This window comes from Palaemon carinicauda, chromosome 34 (genome assembly GCF_036898095.1).
Source record: "Palaemon carinicauda isolate YSFRI2023 chromosome 34, ASM3689809v2, whole genome shotgun sequence".
Lineage (NCBI taxonomy): Eukaryota > Metazoa > Arthropoda > Malacostraca > Decapoda > Palaemonidae > Palaemon > Palaemon carinicauda.
This window is the reverse complement of record NC_090758.1, coordinates 14970499-14994307: the sequence shown is the minus strand read 5'-3', so window position 1 is coordinate 14994307 and position 23809 is coordinate 14970499. Positions and strand designations below refer to the sequence as shown.

The 23809-nt window shown below is 39.1% G+C and overlaps 1 protein-coding gene across 1 annotated transcript in view; it reads right to left on the bottom strand.

Moving 5' to 3' along the window:
• The window catches only part of LOC137626725 (uncharacterized), a 70783-nt gene that overhangs the window by 32419 nt on the left and 14555 nt on the right, over positions 1–23809 (bottom strand). The window contains 2 exon segments of the mRNA XM_068357735.1: positions 85–3726; positions 17630–17708. Of these exon segments, the coding sequence (XP_068213836.1) occupies positions 85–3726; positions 17630–17708 (3721 nt within the window).

The window sequence follows — 23809 nt, the reverse complement described above, 5'->3', positions numbered from 1 at the left end:
TACAAGAACCAGTATTGCACGAAATAACAAAAAACCGCATATCTTGAGGTAATATCGACAGGGGCTAGGGAAATCTCAGTTAAAAAGAGTCAAAGCCGATTATCTTGGCGGGGCCACTCTCGTCATCGTCAGGTACGAAGTCGCTGATCTCCTCGCTCGGCGGATATTGCGAGCCGTAATAGTCGCCTATGAGGTCCATCTGGGAACTGTCGTCCAGGCTAAACATGGAGTCGTCTCCCACCAGGTAACCCCCGGGGTATGAGAGCGAGTCGGAGTGGTGCATGAAGTCGTGGGTCGCGTTTAGGCTGCCCACCCCCGATCCCACACTCGATGATCTGGCCTTCGACTTGGATGTCGACGTCTTGGGGTTGGACTTGGCAGACCCTTTGGCCGAGGTCTTTGTGGCCGGTTTGGTTCCGGCGGGCTTTTCTTTGGGCGGTTTCTTCTTCTTCTTAACCACAGCATTTTTTGGGTCCGACTCAGCAGCTCGTATTTGGGCCTTGAGGGCGGCAGTCCAGCTTAGGGTGACCTTCGTTTTCTTGAGTTTATGCTTCGAGTGGCTCACCTTAACCCTCGGGCTTATCCTAAACTTCGAGGCTTTGTCGTTTTTTCTGGCTGACAGCATTTTACTTAACTTACCCTTAACACTAGTAGTGTCTCCGCTTCTTAAACTAATGGCACTCTTTTTCTTTTTCAAGACTTTGTCCTGCAGAATCATGTTCCCGTCACCGACACTTTTCTTTTCTTCTACCTCTTTTAACCTCGTGCGCCTCGGGGCCTCCGTAACCGAGTGCGACTTCACTTCCGCCTTGACGTCGGTCTTTTCAGTCTTGATTTCGGGAACTTTCTTCTCGAATATGGATTTCACGTCACTGGTGATGGAACACCTCTCGCGACTGTTTCTGGTATCACGAGAGGCACTGACGGGCACCACCATGGCAGCTTTGCAAATGGACCCCAGGTCCTCCTCGTCTTCCGGCTCTTTGTATGATATGGGTATGCACCTGGCCTTCCTCTTCTGGGGCAACGTCGTCGTCGCCGCTTCGTCCGCCTTCGAATCGACCGCCTTCTCCTTCTTCTGCTCGCGTAACGGATAGCCCCTTTTCTTCCTCTCGCTGGTTTCCCTTTCATCCGCTCTCTCTTTCTTTCTAGTGATGGCGACATCCTTCTTCCTGTCGTCAGGATTTTCCTTAACATCCTTCTTTATAATCTCTTCTTCCTCCCCTTCTGAACAACTCTCATCTTCATCTTCCTCCTCCTCCTCCTCCTCCTCATCACTCTGCTGCTTTGGATGCTCAGAGTCGTAGTGACGATCTAAGTCCGTCCTCTTGCTGAACAAAAGCACGCACTTAGGGCACCTATGTTTCTTGGTCGGGTGGGCATTCTTCTGATGCTGCTTCAAGCGCAGCATCTTGCGGAACTTGGCCTTGCAGTTGCCTTCTGGGCAGTAATAAACCTTGTGCTGCAGTAAATGCCTGTTGTACGGACCACAGCTTCGAAAAACTCGGCCGCAGTGCTCGCAAGCCTTGAACGGATACAGCGTTTCGTGAATCTTCTTCAGGTGGTAAGTCATAGACTTCTCTCTGTTGAAGGTCACGTTGCATTTTGTACATCGGAAAAGGTGACCCACTTTCAGAATGAACGAAGGTCTCTCACCTCTGTCGTGCCTGCCGCCCGAACCTTCTCCAGACCCTTTTTTCTGGACAGCTTCTGGCTTATCCTTTGGCGACCCACTCGCCGATTCTAGTTTACTGAGACTCGGTCTTCCTCTAGGATTGGACTCCCTTCTCTGGTCCAGCAATTTCGGCCGACCGACGGGCTTCCCGGTTCTGTTGGCGTGCCCGGAGGGAGTGCTGCGCAATACTCTGGGCGACTCGCCGTCCTTGCTGGGCTTCTCCGGCGAGTCCTCCTCGGCGTCTTCGTCTCTCCTCGACTTCGAGGAAGAGGACTTCCTGCCGACTAGAGACTTCCTCCCCAACTTCTTCTTCCTCACCACCGTGTGGATGGGGAGATGCAGCTTCAACTGGTACTCGCTCCGGCAGACTTTGTTGCAGGTGCTGCAGGTGAGCGAGATCTCTTTCTCTTTCCTCTCTCTCTCCTTCCTCACCTTCCGTGCTTCCAGATCATCATCTTCGTCCTCATTCGCCTCGCTGCTGTCCTCTTCTTCTTCTTCTTCCTCTTCGAAATCTTCCTCTTCGTCCGCTGCTGCCGCCGACACCTCTTCCTCGTCGGCATCGATCCGAGACTTTCCCTCTTTGGCAGCTCTTTTGGGTTTTGCAGTTATGGAATGTTCACTTTTCAAGTGATGTTTGAGCTTAAATACATGACTAAATTCCTTACCACAAATATCACAGTTACGTCCGCTCTTTTCCGACACTACCACCTCCTCTTCCTCTTCTTCCTCCCCCGACGAGGAATCACTACTGTCGTCGTCCGCGTTGTCACTACCGCTGGCGTTTGTCTCGTTATCACTTTCGGCCTCCGTCTTTGAACAACTGCGGGTCATTCTTCGCGCAGCGGGACGCTTCCCCTCGTCCTTGGATTTCGGCACGGACAACTTATCGGGCGGTCGGACATTCATGACCTTGCCTCGAGACACCGGCTTCACATTCCTATTTCTATCGTTCGCTACGACACTACCGACTACACTTTTAAGTTGGGTTTCTTCAGATTTCACTTTCTCTTGGCTATTACTAACATTTGGTATAATCTTATTAGAAGTTACACTTTCACTACACTTGGCAGACTTGCCAACACTCGTCTGAGCAGCACTCTCGTCGACGCCTTTGACGGCGCGAGCCTCCGCCCCGCCTGCGTCCTTCCCCTCCCTCTCCCCGTTTTCCACAATTCCCATCTCTCTCAATCGTTCCAGTCTTTCCTTCTCTATGTTCTCCCTCACCTTCCTCTCCTCGGCCTCAATAGCCTCTCTCGTCTCCTTCTCCATCTCTCGCTCCTTCTGCTCGCAATCCTTCCTCTTCCTCTCTTTGACGTCCCCCGCCTCCTCCTCCACCTCGCTGTCCGAATACTCGTGCTTCATGCGGACGTGGTTCATGAGGTGGTGCTTCAGTCTGAAGGTTTCCCCGCACTTGGCACAGTGGAAGTTTGGCTGGTCCCTGTGAGCTCTCAGTATGTGGAACCTCATGCCGTACTTACTTTTCACCTTGACGCTGGCATTGCAAATGGGACACTTCTGCTCCCGGCGGTGAGTGTGCTTGATGTGGGCGTTGAGGGATGCCCTCTTCCTGAACACGGTGTTGCAGAACTCGCAGGCCAGCTTGAAGAGGAACCGCTTGACCGACGTGTCGGTGTCGTTGGAGTCTTCATTGTTGGTGTAATGGGGCTGTGACATGGTGACGATCTCCTCGTCGTCGTCGTTGTCGGGCCCGTCTCGCGACTTCCTCTCGTCTCCGGTCCCCTTGGACTTCTTGTTGTTCCCCGTGGGGGATTTGTTCAACTTGAGAAGGGAGGAAATGAGGAGGTGCTGGGGAGGCGTCGGAGGCCTGAACTTGATGGGATCGGGGAGGTTCTTCCCCTGAGACTTAGCTTTGGAGGGGCTGCTTCTGGGCGAGCCCCCGGCCGGAGAGAACCCCCTCCGTCCAGAGAGGGGAGGCCGGCCCCTCTTGCGTCCCCTGGCCGGCAGCAGCTGTGCTGGGAAGGCGGGGTGGTAATGGTGGGAGAGGGGGAGGGCCTTCCTCGGAAGCAGGAGTCCAGCGTAGTATTCTTTCCCTGAAGAAACAAGTCAAGCATTACCAACTGTTCATGGAAGTGTTCCTCTTCAACTGAAGATCATACAAGTAGAATGGGGAGGAAGAGAAGCCGTTTGGGAGAGAGAGGACTTCTTTCTACATTTCATTTTGTGCCACCTTTTATATTCTGAACCACACTTGACAATTATTGCTTCAAATGTATTTATTTTTTTTTTTTTGAACTGCTTCATGGCCGCCTTTTTCACAACGTTACTATCACAACGGCTTACTGCGATATTTGCACGACTACATTTTTTCAGCAGATATATGAGTAAAATTCCATTTCATACAATAAAAGAAAAGACATATCAAAACTGATTTCTCCTTATTCCCATTCTACCATTATGAAAAATCTTCAAGCCTTAATTTCATCACTTAAAATCTATATAAGCAAATATTACTATCAATATATTATCAAATCACTTTAATAGCAAAATTGGAGTCTTTCAATAATTCTTTCCAGCATGAATATACTGTGGTCAAGGACCACTTTTAATTCCAAACTATAAATAAAACAAATTTAGTTAGCATTGCTTACAGATTAAAAAAAATTAAGATTATAATTACATGTATTATATACTGTATATATATATATATATATATATATATATATATATATATATATATATATATATATATATATATATATATATATATATATATATATATATATATATATATATATATATATATATATATATATATATATATATATTCTAAAATTTAAATGCCTTAACCACAATGAAATTTAAAAGAAAGCGAGTAAAAAATTTAAATAAATAATGTTTTCATTACAAATAATAAAGTATTTCAGACAAGAATCTTACCTTGAAAGATATTTCCACAAGCATAAGGATTTATTTATATTTATAATTTATATATATATATATATATATATATATATATATATATATATATATATATATATATATATATATATATATATATATATATATACATATATATATATATATATATATATATATATATATATATATATATATATATATATATATATATTTATATATATATATATATATATATATATATATACATATGTATATACATATATATATATATGTATATATATATATATATATATATATATATATATATATATATATATATATATATATATATACATATGTATATACATATATATATATATGTATATATATATATATATATATATATATATATATATATATATATATATATATATATATATATATATATATATATATATATATATGTATATATATATATATATATATATATATATATATATATATATATATATATATATATATATATATATATATATATATGTAAGCATATATATATATCTATATTGCACATGCACCACAGATTTCGTATACCTAACGAGACAGATATTGGAAGATTTCAAAACTGACATACCGACCCCCAAACTCCCCTTTCCTCTATACAAGGTATTTCACGTTCGTGAGAGTTGAATCTATTGCCTCAAACTGCTTTCGCAAAAGTCCTACGCAAAATTCATTTAAAGGTTTAAAGGCCGCTCATGAATGGCAGAGGCAAGGGACGGTGACAGTTCCATGGACTGACCATATATACATATGACCACCGCCCGAGCCTCCTCTCCACCCAAGCTAGGACCAAGGAGGGCCAGGCAATGGCTGCTGATGATTCAGCAGATAGACCTATAGGCTCTCCCAAACCCCCCACCCCATCCTCAGCTCACTAGAATGGTAAGGTTGCAGCGACCAAAAGAACTAACGAGTTTGAGCGGGACTCGAACCCCAGTCTGGCGTCCACCAGTCAGGGACGTTACCACAAAGGCCAACACAACAAAAACATCGGGGGGCGAGACTTATCAGAAGACGAGTAAAATACTTTTTGGAGGTAATGAAAAATAACGGGGAACAAATTATGATATTTTTGGAAAAATTTTGCATTTTTTCTTTTTAATACTGACATTCTCTTTAATTCAAACAGGAAAGGATATGAGATGTTAAAGTTTATAATCTATACTTTAACTTAGAATGCAAAAAATTTAATTATGAAAAATAGTCGCACTTAAAAGGTGCCTTCTATACGTTGACAAAATACATATGAAAAAAATTAAAATGCTTCATTACTTCTCTCTTAGTTGATTTATCTCCCTTCCTTATTGGCTATTTTTCCCTTTTGGAGCCCTTGGGCTTATAGCATCCTGTTTTTCCAACTCGGGTTGTAGCTTAGCAAATATTAGAACAGTAATAATAATAATAATTCTAATAATAATAATAATAATTCTAATAATAATACTAATAATAATATCTTTTTGTATATAAAATCAAGGCTTGTAGCTTAGCTAGTAATAATAATTAATAAAATATTTTTTTATATAAAATTCTTTCAATTTTTTTTTAATGAAAAGAATTGGACATGTTCGTCTTTAACTTTGGTAAGATTAATGATTTTGTCTTTAAACTTGTAAACATTAATGACTTAGTCTTTAACCTTGTAAACATAAATGACTTAGTCTTTAAACTTATAAACATTAATGACTTTGTCTTTAAACTTATAAACATTAATGACTTTGTCTTTAAACTTGTAAACATTAATGACTTTGTCTTTAAACTTGTAAACATTAATGACTTTGTCTTTAAACTTATAAACATTAATGACTTTGTCTTTAACCTTGTAAATATTAATGTCTTTGTCTTAACCTTGTAAACATTAATGACTTTGTCTTTAACCTTGTAAACATTAATGACTTTGTCTTTAACCTTGTAAATATTAATGACTTTGTCTTTAACCTTTTAAATATTAATGACTTTGTCTTAACCTTGTAAACATTAATGACTTTGTCTTTGACCTTGTAAACATTAATGACTTTCTCTTTATCCTTGTAATATTAATGACTTTGTCTTTAACCTTGTTAACATCAATGACTTTGTCTTTAAACTTTTAAACATTAATGACTTTGTCTTTAAACTTGTAAACATTAATGACTTTGTCTTTAAACTTATAAACATTAATGACTTTCTCTTTATCCTTGTAATATTAATGACTTTGTCTTTAACCTTGTTAACATCAATGACTTTGTCTTTAACCTTGTTAACATCAATGACTTTGTCTTTAAACTTGTAAACATTAATGACTTAGCCTTTAAACTTGTAAAGGTTAATGACTGTCTTTAACGTGGTCAAGATTAGTATCTATCTTTAATATTATTAAGATTAATGACTTTGTCTTTAACCTAATACAGATTAATAACTGTCTTTAACCGTGTTAATATTAATGACTTTGTCTTTAACCTTGTTAATATTAATGACTTTGTTTTTAACCTTGTAAAATTAATACCTTTATCTTTACTGTAATTTGTTAAGATTAATACCTTTGTATTTAACCTTAAGATTAATGACTCTGTCTTTAACCTTGTCAAGATTAATAACTTTGTCATTAAGCTTGTAAATATTACTTTAACCTGATAAAATATTGATGACTTTATCTTTAACTTTAAGATTATTGAAATTGTCTTTAACCTGACTCAAATTAATGACTGTCATTATCCTTGTAAGGATTAATATGTGAATGACTTTGTCTTTAACATTGTTAAGATTAATGAATTTGCCTTTAACCTTTCTACGAGTACTGAAATGGTCTTTAACCTCGTAAAGCTTGATGGCTTTGTCTATAACTTTGTTAAGATTAATGACTTTGTCTTTAATTTGGTTAAGATTAACAACTTTGTCTTTAACCTGGTTAAGATTAATATATGAATGACTTTGTCTTCAACATTGTTAAGATTAACGGATTTGTCTTTAACCTTGCTAAAATTATTGAAATTGTCTTTAACCTTGTAAAGATTAATGCCTTTGTTTCTAACTTTAAGATTAATGATTTTGTCTTTAACCTTGCAAAGATTAATGGCTGTCTTTAACCTTGTAACGATTAATGACTTTGTCTTTAACCTTGTAACGATTAATGACTTTGTCTTTAACCTTGTAACAAAGATTAATAACTGTCTTTAACCTTGTAAGATGAATGGCTTTGTCTTTAACATTGTTAAGATTAATATCATTGTTTTTAACCTGGTTAAGATTAATTACTTTGTCTTTAACCTAGTTAAGATTATTGAAAATGTCTTTAACCTTGTCGAGATTAATAACTTTGTCTTTAATTTTGTTAAGATTAATGATTTTGTCTTTAACCTTGTCAAGATTAATAACTTTGCCTTTAATTTTGTTAAGATTAATGATTTTGTCTTCAACCTTGTTAAAATGAATAATTTTGCAATTAACCTTGTAAAGATTGATGACATTGTCTTTAACCTGGTTAAGATTAATGCCTTCGTCTTTAACCTGGTTAAGATAAATGACTTTGTCTTTAACCTTGAAAAGACTAATGACTTTGTCCGTAAGTGTTAAAGTTGTGTAATGTAACTGAATCAAACACTGCCCGGTAATCGTACTACTGTCTATTACCCAAGTCACCTGAAGCTCTTTACAACTGTATGCAAATCTTTACCCTTCTTGTGTCAACACTGATCTAAGCTGCCTTCGGAATACCTATCGTAAAATGCCGACGCAATCGACAGGATTTTGATGTTTGACCTTCAATCTCAAACAAAGACATCTACCATCTACTTCTAACCCCTCGGCCTCTAAAGCCCTAAGACCAAGCCCTCACCTGGGTCCATAAAATAGCCTGAGCACTGCTAAACGAGGTATCGTCCAGACTAACATCGCTATAATTAAGTCTTGTTTAAAAATCTCTCTATGATCAAAGCTCTTTAGGTTGGAATAATAAAATATTAAACTAGATATATATATACAGTAACACCATCTTGAAATATACACAAGTTAGATTTGAATCTCGGATAAAATTTTCACCAAATATGAGGAATGTTACTTCATAATAGAATTTGGAAAACACTTAAAAACTTACACTATACAGCACTGTAAACTGCATGCAATATTCTAGGGTAAATTCATGCAAGGAATGCTAAACAAGACAAAATAAATTAACAAGCAAAGACTATTTATAGGCAATTACTTACAGCAAATATGATCATATATTAATAAGCGCAATGCACATGCTTTGAAGGCAATCGATTCAAATGCATTTAAATGATGTTTATCTAGGGCCAGAAGGATGACGATTATTAATCAAATCATAAGTACGAGAGGCGAGAGATGAGAGAGGTTTTAGTACCACAGTAGAAGACCCACAACGGAGAAGATACACTCTCCTTAGCCTTCTTAGTCTCTAATCCAAGGAACTGTTTTCCTAAACCATCAGAAGTGATCAGAACACTGACAGAATATAGTTACGACCCTCAACTGTCAACTGATAACAAGGTATGATAAAAAGAGAGAGAGAGAGAGAGATAGAGAGAGACAACGGGAGAGAGTATTTCTTCCCAATGAAAGAAAAAGATATATTCAATCATATTTAAAAGAGAGAGGGGAGAGAGAGAGAGAGAGAGAGAGAGAGAGAGAGAGAGAGAGAGAGAGAGAGAGAGAGAGAGAGAGAGAGAGAGAGAGAGAGAGAGGGAAAAGATATATTCAATCAAATTTAAAGAGAGAGAGAGAGAGAGAGAGAGAGAGAGAGGAGAGAGAGAGAGAGAGAGAGAGAGAGAGAGAGAGAGAGAGAGAGAGATTCACTGAAGGAAAAAGATATATTCAATTTAAATTTAAAGAGAGAGAGAGAGAGAGAGAGAGAGAGAGAGAGAGAGAGAGAGAGAGAGAGAGAGAGAGAGAGTGTATTTCTTCCCAATGCTCATGATTAATTAACATTCCGTCAGAACTACAGAATGGTTAGAATCGCCCAAAATTTATATACTGTACAGAAATCCCTCGCTTACTAGGACTGTGACGTCCCCAAAAACCATAGCTGATAAACTGTGAAGTAGATACAGATATTTATGACAATTATTCTTTCATATCTTTTTTATTACCTTCATATAATTAAGCTTTTAAAAGCACAAAAATTACTAATTTTAACAAAGAGAAATTAAAATTTATGAAAAGTAAAAATAAAAAAACCAGCGATAATAGATTGACATATTAATCAATCCGCGATGCACCAGAGCGATAGGTTAACCTCAATATGGCATTGTATATTCAGACCCTATTCACGAGTTAGACAACAGCACACACACACACACACACACACCAGCAAATGCATAAAAATTGCGAGTAATGGATACGCCCTTAACGATTCTCCCAAACTACTTGTTTCCTTACATAACTAGAAAAAAGAAATGTATGTATGTATGTACAGGAGATGATGAGTGGAGAAGTATTAAATTAAAAGCTCAAGACGAGAGGCGAAATCTAACCGAGGCCTTTTGCGTCAATAGGCGTAGGAGATGAGGATGATGATGATTAAACGTTTGTATTAAGTCAGACTGCTAGAATAATTTCGGTTTCATTGTTTAATGAAATCACAGAAAGTCAGTGACATTTTTTTTTTACATTTACATTTTTTGTTTTGCCACATCCTTTGAGAGAGAGTGAGAAAGGGAGAGAGCAAGTGTGTGTGAGAGAGAGAGAGAGAGAGAGAGAGAGAGAGAGAGAGAGAGAGAGAGAGAGAGAGAGAGAGAGAGAGAGAGAGAGAGAGAGAGAATGTCTATACCTGAGAGAGAGAGAGAGAGAATGTCTATACCTGAGAGAGAGAGAGGTTGGTCGTGTATTGAATGTTTGTGCGAATAAGGCTGTTGGACTTATAGTAGCTTGTTCACATTTCTTTGTTTACTTAGTTTAGGCCAGTCAAGAATGTTTTGAATATTTGGGTTTTATGATTTTAACAGCAAAGAAGGAATATTTGAATGTTTTAATATCTATTTACTATCAGTACCGGTAGTGGTTCATATTAATCATCATAAAGTCCTCGTAGGGATTAATCGTTACGCAAAAAACGGGAAATTATTGAATTTTCTAAGGTTCAGGTTGAGCAAAATGTCCAATTCACGTAATCAGCCTCAAGTTTGGACATCGTCGTCAAAGAGACTTAATTCAAACTTGGTTCATAACTGAGTGTATGAAAATCCACGCCATTACATGTTAAGGTCCAAGCTCAAGGTCAAGAAATAAGCTACCGGGGCAGAGGTCTGCACTCTACTGAGCGTCCCTCTAGTTTACATCTTTTATTATAGGGTGAAAGTTCTCTTTCTATTTGCTTAGTTGCAGCTAATTTGAACGCTAACATTGCTACTCGATTATGAATGATCGCAAATTCAAAAAGATTACTCTTGCACAGGATTGGTTTGAATGACGACTTCTGTTGTACAAGCAATTACAGATTAGGAGAACTCCTGAAAATATTAAATAGAGGGGCACTCAGTAGAGTTCAGACCAGCGCCGCGACAGCTTATTTCTTGACCTTGACCTTAACATGTATTGATTGGCATGGATTTTCGTACACTCAAATATGAACCAAGTTTGAAGTCTCTGTGACAACGATGCCCAAACTTATGGCTGATTACGTCAATTGGATATTTTGCTTGATAGTGGATAGTGACCTTAACCTTTCCAAATTTAATAATTTTCAACTTTTTACATAACAGTTAATCCCTGCAAGTTTCATCACTCTACGATTAAAATCGTGGCCAGGAAGCTGTTCACAAACAAACAGGGGTGAACACATAACCTTCTTCCAAATTAGTTGGCGGCGGTAATGATGATGTTGATGCTAATAAAGATGAACTTGATAACATAAAGACTTGGAGTAATCCATAAAATTGACTCAAATGCTAATCATCGGCCCACACAGCTGTAGAGGTAGAATGCCCTTTTTTAGACGTCCAGTTTATTATGAGGTAAAGTGGCATATAATAGTTTGGTATTTCCCATTATTACCTTTGCCAACAAAGTTGGAAGGAGGTTACGTTTTACTTCCTGTTTTTGTGTTTGTGTTTGTTTTAATCGTAGAGTAATGAAATTTCTGGGTCGACCTGTGACGGCCGGTGAAAAGAGTCCTTCTTTACACTTTTCTGATATAAATCTTCCAAATATACCAGAGAAAGATAAAAACATGGAATCAAAAGGTTACTACCTTCGCGCGAGCACCTTGTGGGTGTCGTATATACATCAGGGGCGTGTGAAAACCACTATTCACAGGCTGTCTTCCATTTAGATAATTCCTTCATCAAAGGGAAGGGCCGTAACAAAGGCCCCAGAAACCACACTTGGACCACGCCACCGTCACCCACACGAGCGCCCTCTAGGTCATCCTTCTGTTTTGGACTTGCCCGCACAGTCGTATTATTTGTTCTTTCGGTGTTTTTCCCGTGTTGGGCGTTAATTCATCATGACTGACGCTGCTACTTCACCTTTACCAATGTTAAGTACCATAGATTGTTTTGACATATTAACAACTATGCAAAAAGCTGGAAATGATTAAATTTTGGAAGGACAAGCTCAAAGCTCAAGATCCCGGTCAAGCAAAAAGTCCAATTAGCGTGATCAGCCATTATTGGGACATTGTTGTCAAGACTTCAAACTTGGTTCCTATTTGTGTATGAAAATCCATGCCAATTAATACGTGTTAAGGTCAAGGTCGAGAAATAAGCTACCGCGGCTAAGATCTGCACTACTGAATGCCTCTCTAGTTAGTTTGGGATTTTGTTGTCTAAATGTCTCTCTTAATTTCAAGAAATATAGTTTGGAGGAGGATAATATTCAACATCAAGCATCATTCTCGTGCAAGAGACCAATTGCCGAGATCAAGTCAGGGGAAAGTTTGTGTTGCAGAGACTCTAAGAAAGACTCAAAGGTGTGGGCTTTGTTCTTTGCATTCCGCTGTAAGGTCAGAGTTTCATATCTATACAACAGCATCAGTCTTATTTCGCTCTTTCCCGTTATCTAACCGAGTACGCCGTGCTGTATTAAGCCTCGTACAACTATGCTCATATGGCTTTCCAGATGAGGCAGATACAAGAGTACGAATGCACCGTGACTGGCGACAGAGAAATCGAGTTATACAGGAGCAGAGAGAGCACGGCGAAGGCAGCGGTTACGTAACAAGGGCGAGGAAGTGGAGACTTGATGAGGTAATGCAGTAATGCCGCACCATACGTCAATAATTGGTTCCAAGGGACTCTTTCTTTGTGGATGGGATCTACGCCCTTTAAATTAATTAAAGGTTCCCTGTACATGGTCTGAACATGTATAAGTAAAAACCAGATATTTGTACAGTGTAGAAATTCATTGTTATTTTGTGACTTAGGAGACCTACGTAAGTTGGAATAAAATGGCAGAAGTTGAACGGTTGTAGTAAAGAAGGGAGTTACTACAGTTCCGATATAGAAAGGAATTTCCATGACCTGTTCAACCCTGTACAGCAGGGACATCAATCTTATTCAGAGGGCCACTCTTGAAAAAATAAGAACTCATGCAAGCTGTATGTATGTATGTATGTATGTATGTATGTATGTACGCACAGTATTTATAGACATTCATGTATATATATTCATAATCAACAAACAACAAAAGCAGCCATTTCTAGACCACAGGAAGACAAAGGCCTCATACATGTCCTTAGTCATGTCTGGAGTTTGAGCATTTCCATCACCACGCTGGCCACTGCAGATTGGTGTTGGTGGGAGGCTTTTGAATGATTGCTCATAGCAAACCAACCTAGTATGGGTGGCCACTAGTACAGCTGTGCTGATCATGGCGATTCACAAACTCTTTCACCACGTTAAGGGGAGCGCCCCACTTGCGAAGGGGTATCGAAATATTGCCTGGATCAATTATGTTTTGGTGCTCATTCATAAATTTATATTCATTAATTTTGGTTAAACTATTTTTTTTTCCAATTTTTAGATGCATTGCTTTAAGACCCTAAGGCTTTCTTAATTCATAACTAAATTTTAATAAGTAAAGTAATTAATAAACACAAGGAGTTGGTATATCCAATGAATTGAGAAAGATTTAAAAAAAAAATCTATTTATCTAAAATTTTGATTTAAAAAGAATTTTTATTTTATTTTATTACTTAATTCAAAAATTCATAAAAAGCAAAATTGGAATAATTTGAAAAAATTTGATTCATTTGGAGTAGAAATACGGATTTCAATAGTTTCGGAATTTTGAAAATTGGACAAGTAAAAAAACCCTTAGGGTTTTAAAGCGATCTATATACTGAGTAAAATAGTTTTGAGACATCGCTGCTAAGAAGTATAACGTTGTTACGTCAAAGGTCTGAAGGTTACCGATGGCTAGGCTAATCTTTGGCGTCTGTTGTGGATTGACAAACTTAGTTCGTGTGTGTGGACTGGCACAGAAAGACCATAAACAGACGCAAGGAAAGGAAATGTCTGAGGCCTTTTTTCTGAGTGAGGATACCGTAACGTGGTTAAAGGGTTTGTGAATAGCCATGATCAGCAAAGCTGTACGAATCATGGCCATCCATACTAGGTTGGTTTGCTGTGAGCAATCAGTCAAAGGTTTCCCACCATCACTATTCTGCAGTTGGCCAGCGTGATGATGATAATGTAAAAAAAAACCCAGACATTATTAAGGACATGGCTAAGGCATTTGTCCTATCGTTGACAGGAAACTGCTGTATTTGTTGTATGTATATAGGCTTATACTGTATACACTATAGGCCTATTACTCAATAATTTAGGAATAAGAAATTGACAAGGACTTACTTGAGAGAAATTCTAAGAATCATTTTCCCCTAGCGGCCCACTTTCAAATTCAAATGGACCACTTTCGGCCCACGGGGATTGGACATGAAGCCACGAGTGTACAGGTATGGCTTTTTGTCTTAATTGTACTACCAAGAGCTGTTCTGTATTTACAATTACTATACAATTATGAACAAACATTACTCTTCCAGCAACTAACCAAGTTAGCGAATAGCAAACTCGCAAATGGTCAGGTCTGATTTTATGGCTATGAATAAGCATATCAAAGAACTCAAAAGCTACTTTGAATATCCCAAAAGTTAGATTGATTTAATATGTAACGTTTTTATTGCGTAAATTTGTCTATATCAATTTTCTACAAAATCTACACGATTGAAAACCTGGATAAGACTGGACCCCAAATTTTTAAAATGGTAAATTTTGCTGTAAAGGTAATTTTTGAGTTATAGTGAAAACAAAAATATACGGAAACCGTCAGAGGTATTAATAAGGTCTGTAGGAGCTATTATACCCAAATCACTCACTACCCACGGCACTCAAAATTGGACATAATAGCGTATAGAAGACGAGGCAATAAAAAAAACCAGTTGATGAATTAACAAAATTTACCACATATAATTAAACCAAAAATCAACAAAACAAAATCAAAATTAATAGCTAATACGATAAACTTGTGATTTATCAAAAAAAATTAAATCCCCAGTTCAAAGGCAGCTCGTGAGCAGCAGAGCTGAGGGACTGGCAGTCCTTGCGCTGTCGCACGACGTCCTAGAGACCGAACATGCAGTATGATCGGCTCCCAGGCATTCCTTTCTCTACCCAAGCTTAAACCTGGGGAAACAAGGTAATGGATGATGATAACTGAAGATTTTCTTTAGCCACATGGCTGGGAGATGGGGCCTGGCAGACCATTCAGCGCCAAAGTGTCACTGGGGGGAAAACCCGGGCACTTGACTGACGTAGAAATTATTGATGAAGAGGTGGTGATGGTGTGAGAGGGTTGTGAACTCAAAGGCAGGATGCAATCAACTGAGTACTTTATTAAGGAACAATCTCCTTTATATACAAAACTTCAAGGCAACAGGACATAACCTGTTCGAGAGACAGACAATGTTACAGAGCAAAACCGGAGACATGATCATTCAGGTTCTTTTTAGTGCGAGGGAAGAGCGCAGATCACAAGCATAATATATACAAAAGGAATTATGTACAATTGTGTGACACACGGTTGGTACAATGGGAATAGAAGTAAAGTATATTGAAAAGTAAAAATTAATTGAAAAGTAAAAAGTAAGACCCTTAAGTAACACCAGTGCACTGACGGAGGTGCACCCGTGTCTAGACAGAAGGGGAAGAGGAACGTTCGTATTCCATCAGATTGTCAAGATCTTCTTCAACTGAAGTCAATAGTCTTCATGATATATAGTTCAGGAATCACAAAAAGGGCTCAATTCATTGGCACCAGCCACCCGCTGAGACACTACCGCTAGAGAGTTATTGGGTCTTTTGACTGGCCAGACAGTACTACACTGGATCCCTCTCTCTGGTTACGGCTCATTTTCCTTTTGCCTACATATACACCGCATAGTCTAGCCTATTCTCTTACTAGAGAGTACACTCGAGCACACTATTCTATCTTTTATCTCTTCCTCTTGTTTTGTTAGTTTTAATATCTTATACATGAGATACTTATTTTAATTTGCTATTCTTAAAATATCTTATTTTCCTTGTTTCCTTTCCTCACTGGGCTATTTTCCCTGTTGGAGCCCCTGGGCTTATAGCATTCTGCTTTTCCAACAAGGGTTGTAGCTTAGCAAGTAATAATAATAATAATAATAATATGTATAAGAACAATTATGCCAACACAGCAACAACAAACCTATACAGTAGAACAAAAATGTGCGAATTCATAAGTGCACATCACCGAAAGGTAGTCTAGGAAGAACACACTGTACGTACTGTGGCGGGGATAAGTACAGACCCCTATTGAACAGAGGGGTTTTGCAATGATGCATTTTCCAGACTCAAGACATTCCTGTTTGGAAATACCCTGTATTGCAGATCTATTAACCCTTTTACCCCCAGGCTCTTTGGAAATTTCCAACCCTTAACCCCCAAGAGGTTATTTTTTCCCCAGCACATTTTGCAGTATATTTTTTAAAAATTGCTCTAACAGCCTTAATTTTTGACATAGAGAGGTCAGGTTGGTCTCATTCTCTTGAAAAATGCCTGAATTTTCTCAAGAAATTATAAAAAATATGAAAAAAACAAATTTCTATAGCATTTTTTGGCAAGGACGTACCAGTACGTCCATGGGGGTAAAGGGATGAGTTTTGTGAAATGTACCAGTACATCCTTTGGGGGTAAAAGGGTTAAAATGACAAATTATCCTCTTGCTCATTCAACAGCACTGCTTTCTACCTTTTTAATTCACTACTCGTCATTTTTTTTAAATTTCAATTCTCCCCTTCTGGTATTTTCCTACGTTTGCAACTGTTTGATTTCTCTAACTCTTCCTTGATAAATTTAGAAACAAATCATTTGGTCAGGCCCAATGAACAAAGAGACGGCATTAGTGGTGTTAGTTAAAAACCGTCTGAATAAACTTATGCAACTGAAGGTTAGACTGTGAGGAAGTAAAATTATCAAGTGTTTAGTCTGCATTTGTATTTGGCCGCTCTATAAATGAAGTTTGCCATCAAAATTTAGCTGAGAAAGTCTTCTAGTTTGACCCAGACTCTATTTGATCACCGAACAAAAAAAAAAGAGAGAGAGAGGGAGAGAGAGAAAGGGCACGAGCTTTCAACTCGAGCAATGCTACTCTTGACTGAGGGGCCATACCCAAATCTATTTCACAGATTCTACAAAAAATATCCCCATAGACATCCATGAGGAGGACACAGCAGGAATGCACTGTAAAATTACAAGTGTGATGATTAATTGTAAGAGGGCCACACCAAGCAGATTAATTTCAAGAGAACTACACCAAGCAGACAACACCCGGATTCAAAAATACCCGCCAAAAGACAACCCACTTCCCCAAGCTCCTCTCTTGCCCCGTGCTTCCCAAAGCAAGCCGTTACGTGCTAGCGGACTAGCCCTCCACTATCGTTGCTCTGCCAACGGTACGTGGAAATGCAAGCGTTAAAATAATGCAGAAACTAAAAATGAACATCTACTTGGTTTAAATGATCATGCAGACAGTAACACAGAAAACCAAAAAGGAAAACAGAATGGTCACACTGTTACCTACCTGACCATTCGGTCGTGCCCGGAGTCTCTTCGAACTCTATTCCCTGCGCCAGTCCCAAGACTTCGTTTTTGTTATAAGCCTGAAAAGAAGGAAAACAAAGTTTAGCAATAAAAAATGAAATATGCATATTTAAGTAAAAAGAAAAGACATTAATATCAAATGGATTATAATTAGATTTCAAGAACATGTGGTTAGTTGAAAGTAGACGGAATAGTAGTCACTAAATGGTAGCAAACAATCTATTTGTATATGCCATCCATGTGTGTAGAAAAAGGGCTTAGTTACCTCCGCCAACAAAGTTAGGAGGAGGTTATGTTTTTGCCCGTTTGTCTGTCTGTGAACAACTTCCTGGGCACAATTTTACTCATATAGTGAAACTTTCAGCAATTGTTATATTGAGACATGGAAGTGATTCAATTTTGAGTCCTAGGTCGAAGGGCAAGGTCAAGATTGAGCAAAAGGTCGACCGAAATAAGCTGCCGTGACGGGGGTCTGCACCAAGTGCTTTTCTCGTTTTGCCTTTTTTGTACTATATATTGTGTCACTATCTTGAGTTTTCTAGCATCTCTCTCTCCACTACAACATTCATCAACAACAGCAGTGCGCTAAGAGGATCAGTAAACCCAGAGCTATCGAAGTGAGAGTATGGAGTGAAATTATGACGTTGCTTTTTTGTTTCATAGTTACCGAAACAGGTTACAACCAGGATACTACCAGAAAGAGGCTTCGAAAACGTGGAAAACAAGACAAAAAAAAAGCAAAAAACCTGTACAACACAAAGGAAGAAACAACTATAGTCAATTTTTTTTAATGAGGTAGATTTGCACCGACTCGCAGGGGCGCCCTTTTAGCTCGGAAAAGTTTCCTGCTATCTGATTAGTTAGAATTATCTTGTCCAACCCATCAGCCAGCAGGAAACTTTTCCGAGCTAAAAGGGCACCCCCTGCGAGTCGATGCAAATCTGCCTCACTAAAAAAAAATTGACTATAGTGGAGCTAACTCAGATAATCCTGACTCAAAGGAGATAATGAAGTTGATATACACACTTAAAGAACATTTGTTTTAAAAGATGAAGAAAACTTGTTGGAATTTTTAATAACGATAAAAGGAGATATAATCAAAAGCTGGGCCAAGTCATGTAGGGCAAAGTGTGGTCAGTCTAATGACACTAAAGTGATAATACCTTCACAATCAGATTGAAACGAACAAAGGCATATATATGAAGTCGACTTTAGGACTAAATATAATATATATGAAGTCGACTTTAGGACTAAATATAATATATATGAAGTCGACTTTAGGACTAAATATAATATATATGAAGTCGACTTTAGGACTAAATATAATATATATGAAGTCGACTTTAGGACTAAATATAATATATATGAAGTCGACTTTAGGACTAAATATAATATATATGAAGTCGACTTTAGGACTAAATATAATATATATGAAGTCGACTTTAGGACTAAATATAATAGAGGACATTTAAAGGGGGCGAGACTTAATCTACACGCAATTGGTGCGGCCGGAGGGATACTGAAGAATTGAGAGGGAGCAAAATGGGGGTAGTAAAATGGCGGAGAAGGGAGGTAGTATATTATTATTATTATTAATTGCTAAGTTACAACCCTAGTTGGAAAAGCAGAATGCTATAAGCCCAGGGGCTCCAACAGGGAAAATAGCCCAGTAAGGAAAGGAAACAAGGAAAAAATAAATCATTTAAGAATATTAAAATAAATATCTCCTATGTAAACTACAAAAACTTTAACAAAACATGAGAAAGAGAAATCAGATAGAATAGTGTGCCCGAGTTTACCCTCAAGCAAGAGAACTCTAACCCAAGATAGTGGAAGACCATAGTACAGAGGCTATGGCACTACCCAACACTAGAAAACAATGGTCTGTAAAGAATATGCCAGACTATTCAGTGTATGTGTAGGCAAAGGGAAAGTGAACCGTAACCAGAGTTACAATTAAAATGTACATAACAATGCATATCGTACAAAGAAAATAAGAAAACCTGCATTATATATCATTGAAAACCCAGTTTATAAACATACATACTGTTCACACATATATGTGTGCATGTACGTATGTAAGAGATGAGTATATATAAACTCCAATTAACCCTTTTACCCCAAGACTATTTGGAAATTTCCAACCCTTAACCCCCAAGGGGTTATTTTTTTCCCAGCACATTTTGCAGTATATTTTTTTTTAAATTGCTCTATCAGCCTTAATTTTTGTCATAGAGAGGTAAAGTTGGTCTCATTCTCTTGGAAAATGCCTGAATTTTTTCAAAAAAATATCAAAAATATGAAAAAAAAATTTTATAGCATTTTTTTGCAAGGACGTACCAGTACGTCCTTTGGGGGTAAAAGGGTTAAACCAACATTGAAAACTGCAACCGTACCAATGTAGTAAAAGACACCTTACAGTACTGGATAGTCTCGGTCACTCGAGTAATTTGCTTCTTTTAAAATGCACGAAATATCTGAATTTTCTCAATGAACAATTACAAAGAAGACTGAAATTTATGACACTGACAAAAAGGAAAGCACAACTCACAATAGCTTATTATTATCATCATTATAAGCCCAGCTACAACCCTAGTTGGAAAAGCAGGATGCTATAAACCCAAGGGCTCCAACGGGGAAAAAATAGCCCTGTGAGGAAAGCAATGAAAATGGGGTTAAAAGATATTAAGAGTTAGTTGCGACGAATCTTCATCAAAATGGGGCCGTACTGTAATCCGTTTCAGCATTAGAAGTTACAGATGGTCAATGTATTGACTTTGTAGTTCTGAGAAAGTATTGCAAGATGTGTGCAGGCCTTGGTAACAAAATGATCCTGTTTGATAAATTTGGATGGTAGTTCTCATACAACAGAGTCAGAAGGATCGAGAATATTATTTCAACATTCAGTTGAGGAAAGGATGCGTCTGTGAACAGTAGCATTTCCGGCCTTGAGGAGTAGAGTGAACCTCCCCTCACGAGGTTCTTGTCATTCAACCAATGGGCTAAATCGTTCTTTACTTATGTTTCCACAAGGACCAGACGGTAAGAGAGATCACTGGTCGCTGACTACTGATGCTTCAGACACCACTGGACTGAACGTTGGAAGGCTTCTCTCATTACGAGATGTGCTAGAAAGCATTGCCAATGTTAGGCTGGAAATTCATGATCATAAAAGACTGCTGTTGTCTGACGACTCAAGCTGCTGCCGTATCTGTCCGCATACCCAGGTACTTCATTCTCTGTTTGGGATAGACATTGATCCCCAGAGTGTGGCAAAATGAAAGCAGTTTACCTCAATCCTGAAGGACAGAACTGGACAGTCATCAAGGTATTTCAGCAGATGAGACGAACGTGAACACTCGCCGTAAAAACTGGGGACTGGAAGCCAGTCTAAAGCACAGAACTCTAGACTGGTACAACACTCCCCCCCCAAGGACAGGGCAGATGTGCTTTCTGTAAACCCAATGGATGGGGTTGTGAAAGTATGCATCTTTCACATCTATAGAAAACATGAAGTCTTCTTCCTGATGGCAGCTTGTGCTGTACTCACTGTCTCTCTCTTAAAGGGAGTTTATTGAACAAACTCAGAGGGGAGAGGTGGACGACTGATCTCCAGTCTGCAATTATATAAACCTGGACAAACATCCAGTACAACTTCTAGTGCATCCTTCTTTACCATCTTCACTGATTCTAAAGCAAGGGCTTTTGAATATTCCAGATGGTAATTCCTGAAGGTCATCAATGTCCGAGTAAGGGGAAGACAATGGTCGGTGTACAGCAGGCGGTATCCATCCGGGAGGACTTCTACCAGCCAGTTCTCAGTTCCGTGGTGCTGCCACATTGGCCAACCCAACAGCTTGAAAGGCCTCGCTCCACTAACAGCAGCTGCAGGAGGGGACTGCCAATCTAAACATCCGTTCCTCTCTCTACTCTCCTTTTCCAAGACTGGCCATGATGGGGCTGAATGAGCAGTGTGATGTCCAAGGGACTAAAAGGGACTGGAAGGGCAGATCTGGCCCTGCACATGGCAGGACTGTTCTTTGTAGCGAACTTCAGCTGAGTGACGGGGCTCAGAGGCAGCTACTTTCGAGAGATTTCTGGCTCGACTTCCTCCACTGTTATATCAGCGTCCTTTGGCAGAATAGGGCTACAATCTCCAACACCCGGTCTATTTTGTAAAATGAGTGCATCTTCTTATCCCACCTGTCTAGCAGGGCAGGAGTCTACGGTATCTTTCCTCTTGAGGATCCAATTCGGCCAATGGTTGGCAGACTGATGCACAAGAAGGCAACGGTCTTAGTGACTGACGAGATCAAGGCAGTGCACTTCTTCCTCATCCCCAACTAAGGGTTTGCCAAGTCCTGCTATAAAGCAAAATGCACTACCACTACTTACCAGTGATCGATCCACAATGCCGCTGGAAGGCTAGCCATGTTAGCAGATTCCACGGTATCAGACTCGAAGTACCCAGAAACTCGTGCCCTCGTTCTTAATTATCTTCACTGAGGTCCATAACAGGTCGATCGGTAGAGGAGAAGCGTAGTGCATTCCTTGGACCACAGATCCGGGAATTGATATGAGTGAGTGACAAGACCTTGACAAAATTTGACCCTGTCTAGGAGCTTTCCATTACAGCAAAAGAGGACGGGTCTCACCGAGTAGGAAGAAGTTTGTGCATGGAGGAATCTCTATATGAAATGATTAGCGAGGATTGCAATAGCATGGCGTCCTATTGTGTGAACCTTTAGAATAAGACTTAGTGTCCTATCCCTGAATGATAGAAGACTGATCTGGGCACGTGGTGAGCGTCTCAGCGATGGCAGCGAGACAGTCTGCCAGCACCCTCACGCCTTCTGCTGGGTCATTTTCCTTGAGTATTGACATCTCTCTGGAACTGCAAAAAGAAAGTAGTGAACAAAGGCGACACCCTTCATCCCAACTGACAGTGCGAACGCTCATTCCCATGTGAGACCAAGCAGTGGTAGCATGCCTGTGAGCACCTGTCCCTCGTGAAGAAAGGCAAGTCTTAGGAGACTTTGATTGATCGAACTTTGCAGGTGGCTTTCCCACCTCGGTCTCAAACGGTGCTTCAGAGTCAAGGATTTCTAGGACTGCAACGACAATATCCGAGGAGATGATATTGTCGGGGTATTCTCCAACAGCTACCGAGGACCTGTCGACGGTCGTCACGTCAGGTAATTCCTCACCTGAAGCGGATGATAAAGTAACAATGGTTCTGGAGATCCTAGCATCAGCCAGCAGCTTCAAAAAAGACAGACCATCATAAATACCAAGGCCACAACATCCTCGGGTCTAAATCCCAATACACGTCGACGCCGGTCAGTACAAAAGTGGACAAACTTTGAAGAGACGACAAAGGGGAAAGGTGATACTATATTCCTCCCTTACCAGAAGTTGGCCCCGAGCAAAAATCGGGTTTCCTCCCTTTGGAATTCCTCCAGAGGACTAAACCCTGAAGGAATCTGAAAACTACCCACTGCAGGGGAGACAACGACTTGTCACGGGAGGGGGGGTCACTGCAAACAGTCCCTATTGCAGCCAAGTTTATCAGGTCAGACAAGCATGTCTGCTAGTGGAGTTTCCATCAGAGCAAAGACACACAAAAATTAAAGCAGCCAAGAAAATTGAAGGACCAAGAAAGCATATGAGCTACTCCACGGAGCTTAACCTCAACCTCGTTATAAATTTCAAGAACCGTGTCCCAGCTCTGGCGATTCAAACTTCCATTAAAGGACGGTGGCTTATATTTGTATGGGAGCAAATAAGAAATTCAAGCAATGGCTAGAAGACGAGAAGAAATGACAAGAGAAGTAGAGATGTATAGACCAGGTCTGGCACCACTGAAATAGTTAAAACCACTCTGCAATGATCTGTCATTGTCATGAAACCCAGGCAGTAAGGGAAATGAAATTGCTTTTAAAATTGCAAAACCAATTTTAAAAAATAAGGGGGAGGGGGGATGCCAACAACAGTGATAGCAATAATCTACGGAAAGTATGATTATAAAAATACTAGTCATCTATAGAATCAACATATGTTAAAGAATGCAGCATGATGATAATGCCAATTATGAAATAATTATAAAAAATTTCAAGCCTTGTCTGTCATGGTATTGAAAACTTTCAAGTACTATTATATA